The sequence below is a fragment of the Oncorhynchus clarkii genome, chromosome 18, assembly GCF_045791955.1.
Source record: "Oncorhynchus clarkii lewisi isolate Uvic-CL-2024 chromosome 18, UVic_Ocla_1.0, whole genome shotgun sequence".
In the NCBI taxonomy this organism is placed as follows: Eukaryota; Metazoa; Chordata; class Actinopteri; order Salmoniformes; family Salmonidae; genus Oncorhynchus; species Oncorhynchus clarkii.
The window spans coordinates 257,022-265,529 of NC_092164.1; the positions used below are offsets into that span (position 1 = coordinate 257,022).

Here is an 8,508-nt window from a genome sequence, read left to right on the forward strand (position 1 = left end):
AAATTAGACGTTTGTCTAAAACGTCAATTTCCTATGTATTTGCTAACAGCGCACTGCCTATCGCTAGGACTGAAAACACAGCCCTTGGATCTGTATTCTGTTTAAGACCTAATTGTCGTAGACAGATGGCAGACTGATCTAAGCTGCGAGCTCTGGCTCTGTCGATCACCGGTTGAATTCCAGAGTGGGGCACCCCAGTGGCCCGATTCGACAGCGTTTCCTGGGGACCTGCCCAAAAGTAGATTTCACCTTGGATCTGGAGTGTTCCGTATATCAACTAGCTCTCAATGTCTTATGTCAGAATCATATGTTTCTCAAATGTTAAGTTTAGGCATTAACTATGAATTGTTAAGGTATGGGTTAAGGGTTAAGGTATGGGTTAAGGTATGGGTTAAGGGTTAAGGTATGGGTTAAGGTATGGGTTAAGGGCTAAGGTATGGGTTAAGTTATGGGTTAAGGTATGGGTTAATGGTTAAGGTATGGGTTAAGGGTTAAGGTATGGGTTAAGGTATGGGTTAATGGTTAAGGTATGGGTTAAGGTATGGGTTAATGGTTAAGGTATGGGTTAAGGTATGGGTTAAGGGTTAAGGTATGGGTTAAGGTATGGGTTAAGGGTTAAGGTATGGGTTAAGGGTTAAGGTATGGGTTAAGGTATGGGTTAAGGGTTAAGGTATGGGTTAAGGGTTAAGGTATGGGTTAAGGGTTAAGGTATGGGTTAAGGTATGGGTTAAGGGTTAAGGTATGGGTTAAGGTATGGGTTAAGGGTTAAGGGTTAAGGTATGGGTTAAGGGTTAAGGTATGGGTTAAGGGTTAAGGTATGGGTTAAGGGTTAAGGTATGGGTTAAGGGTTAAGGTATGGGTTAATGGTTAATGTATGGGTTAAGGTATGGGTTAAGGGTTAAGGGTTAAGGTATGGGTTAAGGGTTAAGGGGTAAGGTATGGGTTAAGGGTTAAGGTATGGGTTAAGGTATGGGTTAAGGGTTAAGGTATGGGTTAAGGGTTAAGGTATGGGTTAAGGTATGGGTTAAGGGTTAAGGTATGGGTTAAGGTATGGGTTAAGGGTTAAGGTATGGGTTAAGGTATGGGTTAAGGGTTAAGGTATGGGTTAAGGGTTAAGGGTTAAGGTATGGGTTAAGGGTTAAGGTATGGGTTAAGGGTTAAGGGTTAAGTTTTAAAACTGAAGTCTCAAAAACAATTTTCTATCACTGGATTTTAACTTTCAATCTTTCGAATCATTCGTTAACCTTTTTGGAATCAGAGGCAGATGTCCACAACGCCCGACCCCCATCTCCGTCCCCCATCTCCGTCCCCCATCTCCGACCCCCATCTCCGTCCCCCATCTCCGTCCCCCATCTCCGTCCCCCATCTCCGACCCCCATCTCCGTCCACAACGCCCGTCCCCCATCTCCGTCCCCCATCTCCGACCCCCATCTCCATCCACAACGCCCGACCCCCATCTCCATCCCCCATCTCCGTCCCCCATCTCCATCCACAACGCCCGACCCCCATCTCCGTCCCCCATCTCCGTCCACAACGCCCGTCCCCCATCTCCATCCACAACGCCCGTCCCCCATCTCCGTCCCCCATCTCCGTCCACAACGCCCGTCCCCCATCTCCATCCACAACGCCCGTCCCCCATCTCCGTCCACAACGCCCGTCCCCCATCTCCATCCACAACGCCCGTCCCCCATCTCCGTCCACAACGCCCGTCCCCGTCCACAACGCCCTTCCCCCATCTCTGTCCACAACGCCCGTCCCCTATCTCTGTCCACAACGCCCGTCCCCCATCTCTGTCCACAACACCTGTCCCCCATCTCTGTCCACAACGCCCGTCCCCCATCTCTGTCCACAACGCCCGTCCCCCATCTCCGTCCACAACGCCCGTCCCCCATCTCCGTCCACAACGCCCGTCCCCCATCTCCGTCCACAACGCCCGTCCCCCATCTCCGTCCACAACGCCCGTCCCCCATCTCGTCCACAACGCCAGTCCCCCATCTCCGTCCACAACGCCCTTCCCCCATCTCTGTCCCCCATCTCCATCCACAACGCCCGTCCCCCATCTCTGTCCACAACGCCCTTCCCCCATCTCCGTCCACAACGCCCGTCCCCCATATTTGTCCACAACGCCCTTCCCTCATCTTTGTCCACAACGCCCGTCCCCCATCTCCATCCCCCATCTCCGTCCCCCATCTCCGTCCACAACGCCCGTCCCCCATCTCCGTCCCCCATCTCCGTCCCCAACGCCCGTCCCCCATCTCCGTCCCCCATCTCCGTCCACAACGCCCGTCCCCCATCTCCGTCCCCCATCTCCGTCCACAATGCCCGTCCCCCATCTCCGTCCACAACGCCCTTGCCCCATCTCCGTCCACAACGTCCGTCCCCCATCTCCGTCCACAACGCCCGTCCCCCATCTCCATCCACAACGCCCTTCCCCCATCTCTGTCCACAACGCCCTTCCCCCATCTCCATCCACAACGCCCTTCCCCCATCTCCATCCCCCATCTCCGTCCCCCATCTCCTTCCCCAATCTCCGTCCACAACGCCCATCCCCCATCTCCGTCCACAACGCCCGTCCCCCATCTCTGTCCCCCATCTCCGTCCACAACGCCCTTCCCCCATCTCTGTCCACAACGCCCTTCCCCCATCTCCATCCACAACGCCCTTCCCCCATCTCCGTCCCCCATCTCCTTCCCCAATCTCCGTCCACAACGCCCATCCCCCATCTCCGTCCACAACGCCCGTACCCCATCTCTGTCCCCCATCTCCGTCCACAACGCCCATCCCCCATCTCCGTCCACAACGCCCGTCCCCCATCTCCGTCCACAACGCCCGTCCCCCATCTCTGTCCCCCATCTCCGTCCACAACGCCCGTCCCCCATTTCTGTCCCCCATCTCCGTCCACAACGCCCGTCCCCCATCTCCGTCCACAACGCCCGTCCCTCATCTCCGTCCACAACGCCCGTCCCCCATCTCCATCCACAACGCCCGTCCCCCATCTCCGTCCCCCATCTCCATCCACAACGCCCGTCCCCCATCTCTGTCCCCCATCTCCGTCCACAACGCCCGTCTCCCATCTCTGTCCCCCATCTCCATCCACAACGCCCGTCCCCCATCTCTTTCCCCCATCTCCGTCCACAACGCCCATCCCCCATCTCCGTCCACAACGCCCGTCCCCATCTCCGTTCCCCATCTCCATCCACAACGCCCGTCCCCCATCTCTGTCCCCCATCTCCGTCCACAATGCTTGTCCCCCATCTCTGTCCCCCATCTCCGTCCACAAAGCCCATCCCCCATCTCCGTCCCCCATCTCCGTCCATAACGCCCATCCACCATCTCCGTCCACAACGCCCGTCCCCCATCTCCGTCCACAACGCCCGTCCCCCATCTCCGTCCACAACGCCTTAGCAGCAGAACCGAAACCTACTTGAAAGTAACAGCGCTCACTGTTGCCCCCTAGTGACCAGTTCCCACGTCATCTCCCGACGTCCTCAAACATGGATGGAAGTCGAATAATGACTTGTATCAATGGGTGCCCAGGCTCCCCTATATAGTACACTACTTTTGACCAGGGCTCATAGGGTGCTGGTCGAAAGTAGTGCGCTATTTGAATGGCTTTTTGGTACTCAACCAATATCTTGTCTACAAAAGACCATTTTGAAAGATAAGCACGAAATTGGAAAAATGTTTATTTTCTTTACTTTCAGAAGCAGTAATGATGAATAGTCCTGTCATTATTCCACAGGTACGTTCCAAAATGGCACCTTTATGCCCTATATCCTATAGGCCCTGGTCAAAAGTAGTGCACTACATAGGGAATAGGGTGCCATTTTGGGACTTTAGCCCACATCGATCACAACTCTGGCGCTGTCCACAGTTCTGTTGGGTCTACCGAACAGCAGATGCTGAATAGGTGAAAACCCACTGAATTACTGTCTTTGTTTTCCTGAGTACACCGAGTACTTTAGCAGATAAAGAAAAAACACACAAAAAAAAGAAAAATGCCTGGAAATGAAATGAAATGATGAATTGATACTTGGAGATGTTTGTCATTTCAAATCCATTTCAAAAAGTGCCGTTCTGCCAGAAGGCAGAGAGAGAGAGAGAAGTGAGCAGTTATTTATTTTATTGATAACGGACCCATTTTCATGTTAATTCCTTGTCTCTTATATATTTATATACACACGCACGCACGCACGCACGCGCACGCACGCACGCACGCACGCACGCACGCACGCACGCACACACACACACACACACACACACACACACACACAGTGTACTGTGTGTCAATACACAGCACCTGCTGTAATACAGTACATAGATTACAGTAGATTTACTGCAGTATAAAATACAGTACATAAATTACAGTCAAATTTACTGCAGTATAAAATACAGTTTATAGATTACAGTAGATTTACTGCAGTATAAAATACAGTTTATAGATTACAGTAGATTTACTGCATTATAAAATGCAGTTTATAGATTACAGTAGATTTACTGCAGTATAAAATACAGTACATGGATTACAGTAGATTTACTAACCCTAACCCTAACCCTGTGCACAACACAGCACAGCCGAGAGAGAGAGTGTGTGTGCGTGTGTGCGTGTGTGTGTGTGTGTGTGTGTGCGTGTTGATGCCAGTCCCTGGTAGACCTCCCCAGCGCCACTGAGGTGTATCACTGAGGTGCAGCATGTCTCTCAGGGGGGGGGGGGGTAACTTTGAGGGCAGGGGGCGTTCATTATTCCACAGATCATCTATGTCAGCAAAGCTCTCTTGATGACACTTAATTGGCCCTCTTTGGGTGCTCAGGACCTCTCATTAGAAATACTACACAGACAAGCAATGAACACACACACACACACACACACACACACACACACACACGCACCACTGCCCAGGGACTATTAGCTCAAACGTGTTGTTGTTATACTGTGTAATTATGTTGAAGTGATATTGCGTTCTGCCCAGATCATTTGACTAGGCTGTACTGTCCAGGCATAAAGGGACTGTGTTTTATACCGGATCCCTTCACTGTTATCTAGGCACTACGGACGTACACTCACTCACACATCATTACAGGGGATCTGACTGTTAAAGAGAGAGCATTGATCCACTGGTAAATCTAAGAGTTATTATCGTGTGGTTTGGGAGTGGATCCACTGGTAATCTAGTAGTTATTATCGTGTGGTTTGGGAGTGGATCCACTGGTAATCTAGTAGTTATTATCATGTGGTTTGGGAGTGGATCCACTGGTAATCTGGGAGTTATTATCATGTGGTTTGGGAGTGGATCCACTGGTAATCTAGTAGTTATTATCGTGTGGTTTGGGAGTGGATCCCCTGGTAATCTAGTAGTTATTATCGTGTGGTTTGGGAGTGGATCCCCTGGTAATCTAGTAGTTATTATCGTGTGGTTTGGGAGTGGATCCATAAACACACTACATCTCTCTGTCTACTGGCCACCTGACTGATCAATAGTACATTAAACTGGATAAATAGTCAGTGATGCACTTGGTTTTGAGGACTTGTTTTAACAGAGTTGTAATTGTGTGATCTATTCAAGGTTTCTCAGTGCTGAATATCCTGGAGAGAGCAAGACAGAGAAGAAGAGGCTGTGAAAAGGCAAAGAGAGAGAGCAGATAGATGAGAACAGTCTCTCTCTCTCTCTCTCTCTCTCTCTCTCTCTCTCTCCCTCCCTTCAGGTGCCCAATGAACTTCCTGTCAATTTTGGAAAATGATATTTCCATTTTCCTTTTCATTCCAATTATTTAAATTATAGAGGACTTAATGAGGGATGGACCTTCAGTGCAAATGTACCGTGACGACAATGAGAGGCCATTTTGTTCTCCTGTTAAAGAAGAGCAGCTACTGCTAATCACACGTCAATAGAAGGATGGGGGGAGAGAGAGGGAGTTGGAGAAGGGAGAGAAAGGGAGTTGGAGAAGGGAGAGAGAGGGAGTTGGAGAAGAGAGAGAGGGAGTTGGAGAAGGGAGAGAGAGAGTTGGAGAAGGGAGAGAGAGGGAGTTGGAGAAGGGAGAGAGAGGGAGTTGGAGAAGGGAGAGAAAGGGAGTTGGAGAAGGGAGAGAGAGGGAGTTGGAGAAGGGAGAGAGAGGGAGTTGGAGAAGGGAGAGAGAGGGAGTTGGAGAAGGGAGAGTGAGGGATTTGGAGAAGGGAGAGAGAGGTAGTTGGAGAAGGGAGAGAGAGGGAGTTGGAGAAGGGAGAGTGAGGGATTTGGAGAAGGGAGAGAGAGGGATTTGGAGAAGGGAGAGAGAGGTAGTTGGAGAAGGGAGAGAGAGGGAGTTGGAGAAGGGAGAGTGAGGGATTTGGAGAAGGGAGAGAGAGGGAGTTGGAGAAGGGAGAGAGAGAGAGGTAGTTGGAGAAGCGAGAGAGAGGGAGTTGGAGAAGGGAGAGAGAGGGAGTTGGAGAAGGGAGAGAGAGGGAGTTGGAGAAGGGAGAGAAAGGGAGTTGGAGAAGGGAGAGAGAGGGAGTTGGAGAAGGGAGAGAAAGGGAGTTGGAGAAGGGAGAGAGAGGGAGTTGGAGAAGGGAGAGAGAGGGAGTTGGAGAAGGGAGAGAAAGGGAGTTGGAGAAGGGAGAGAGAGGGAGTTGGAGAAGGGAGAGAGAGGGAGTTGGAGAAGGGAGAGTGAGGGATTTGGAGAAGGGAGAGAGAGGTAGTTGGAGAAGGGAGAGAGAGGGAGTTGGAGAAGGGAGAGTGAGGGATTTGGAGAAGGGAGAGAGAGGGAGTTGGAGAAGGGAGAGAGAGAGAGGTAGTTGGAGAAGGGAGAGAGGGGGAGTTGGAGAAGGGAGAGAAAGGTAGTTGGAGAAGGCGGAGAGAGGGAGTTGGAGAAGGGAGAGTGAGGGATTTGGAGAAGGGAGAGAGAGGGAGTTGGAGAAGGGAGAGAGAGAGAGTTGGAGAAGGGAGAGTGAGGGATTTGGAGAAGGGAGAGAGAGGGAGTTGGAGAAGGGAGAGAAAGGGAGTTGGAGAAGGGAGAGAGAGGGAGTTGGAGAAGGGAGAGAAAGGGAGTTGGAGAAGGGAGAGAGAGGGAGTTGGAGAAGGGAGAGAGAGGGAGTTGGAGAAGGGAGAGTGAGGGATTTGGAGAAGGGAGAGAGAGGTAGTTGGAGAAGGGAGAGAGAGGGAGTTGGAGAAGGGAGAGTGAGGGATTTGGAGAAGGGAGAGAGAGGGAGTTGGAGAAGGGAGAGAGAGAGAGGTAGTTGGAGAAGGGAGAGAGGGGGAGTTGGAGAAGGGAGAGAAAGGTAGTTGGAGAAGGGGGAGAGAGGGAGTTGGAGAAGGGAGAGTGAGGGATTTGGAGAAGGGAGAGAGAGGGAGTTGGAGAAGGGAGAGAGAGAGAGTTGGAGAAGGGAGAGTGAGGGATTTGGAGAAGGGAGAGAGAGGGAGTTGGAGAAGGGAGAGAGAGAGAGAGGTAGTTGGAGAAGGGAGAGAGGGGGAGTTGGAGCAGGGAGAGAGAGGGAGTTGGAGAAGGGAGAGAGAGGGAGTTGGAGAAGGGAGAGAAAGGTAGTTGGAGAAGGGGGAGAGAGAGAGGGTGTTGGAGAAGGAAGAGAGAGGAGAAAAGGGAAGATATAATTAAGAGCGACAGATCAAGAAACAAAGCTAGGTAGAAATCTGCTTGGGTAACGTGACAAGGCTGATCAGGCTGAGAGGCTGAGCAGGTGAGGAGAGCGCCGAGATCAGCCCGAGAGCTTGATAATTATAAAGAAACGTTGGATTATGACAATCTGGGTCTGAGCTGAAAGAGTCTGAAAGGGCAACGAAGAGCATGATATTACCGGGAGAGAAGAAGAAGAAATAGATCTGTACTAAGTTTCCCCTCCTTTCTCAGTGTGTGTCGAGGAGGATTGAAAAAGGCTCCTATTATCTCAGAGTACTTAGAGTGTGATTAGAACCTTACCAACTGTAACTAAGCACTGTACCTGGGTACATCATCGCAGGAAGTTAGTACTACTGAAAAGCTCAGTAACTTCAATCACAATCCCTAATTAACTTTGTGGCTTTTATAGCATATACTTTTATAAAGGTATTAAATATATTTGGGATCATTGTAATTATTTGTTTTATTTGCGTACAGATGCAGATCGACTCATACAGAACATTATTCAGGTTTCTGCTGTGTTTTGTGTAGCGAGCGACATCATCAACAGGTGTCGTTAGGACCGAACGGCTCCGACCTCACGTTACACGACTACATCATCAACAGGTGTCGTTAGGACCGAACGGCTACGACCTCACGTCGCATGACTGCATCTTCAACATTAAAACTGAAACGGCTCTGACAAAATACCTCCTTTTGTTAGCGCGTTTGGTGAACAAATCCAAACTCGTGACGGGCGTGCAAGTCCAGTGGAAAGGACGGACGAAACGTCCAAAGAGTCATATTACAGGTCGTAGAAACATGTCAAACCAAGTATAGAATTAATCTTTAGGACGCTTTTATCATAAATCTTCAATAATGTTCCAACCTGGAGAATTCATTTGTCTGTAGAAAACCAATGGA

At 50.4% G+C, this 8,508-nt stretch overlaps 1 protein-coding gene across 1 annotated transcript; it reads left to right on the top strand.

The window, feature by feature from the left end:
* Window positions 1-1,264: 1,264 nt before the first annotated feature.
* LOC139373910 (uncharacterized) lies at window positions 1,265-3,319 on the top strand. The gene has a single exon (XM_071115002.1). It carries the CDS (start codon window positions 1,265-1,267, stop codon window positions 3,317-3,319), a length of 2,055 nt encoding a protein of 684 aa, XP_070971103.1.
* The last annotated feature ends 5,189 nt before the right edge of the window (window positions 3,320-8,508 follow it).

Coding starts and splice junctions, on each gene's coding strand:
- LOC139373910 (XM_071115002.1), top strand. CDS start 1,265: ATGTCCACAACGCCCGACCCCCATCTCCGTCCCCCATCTCCGTCCCCC.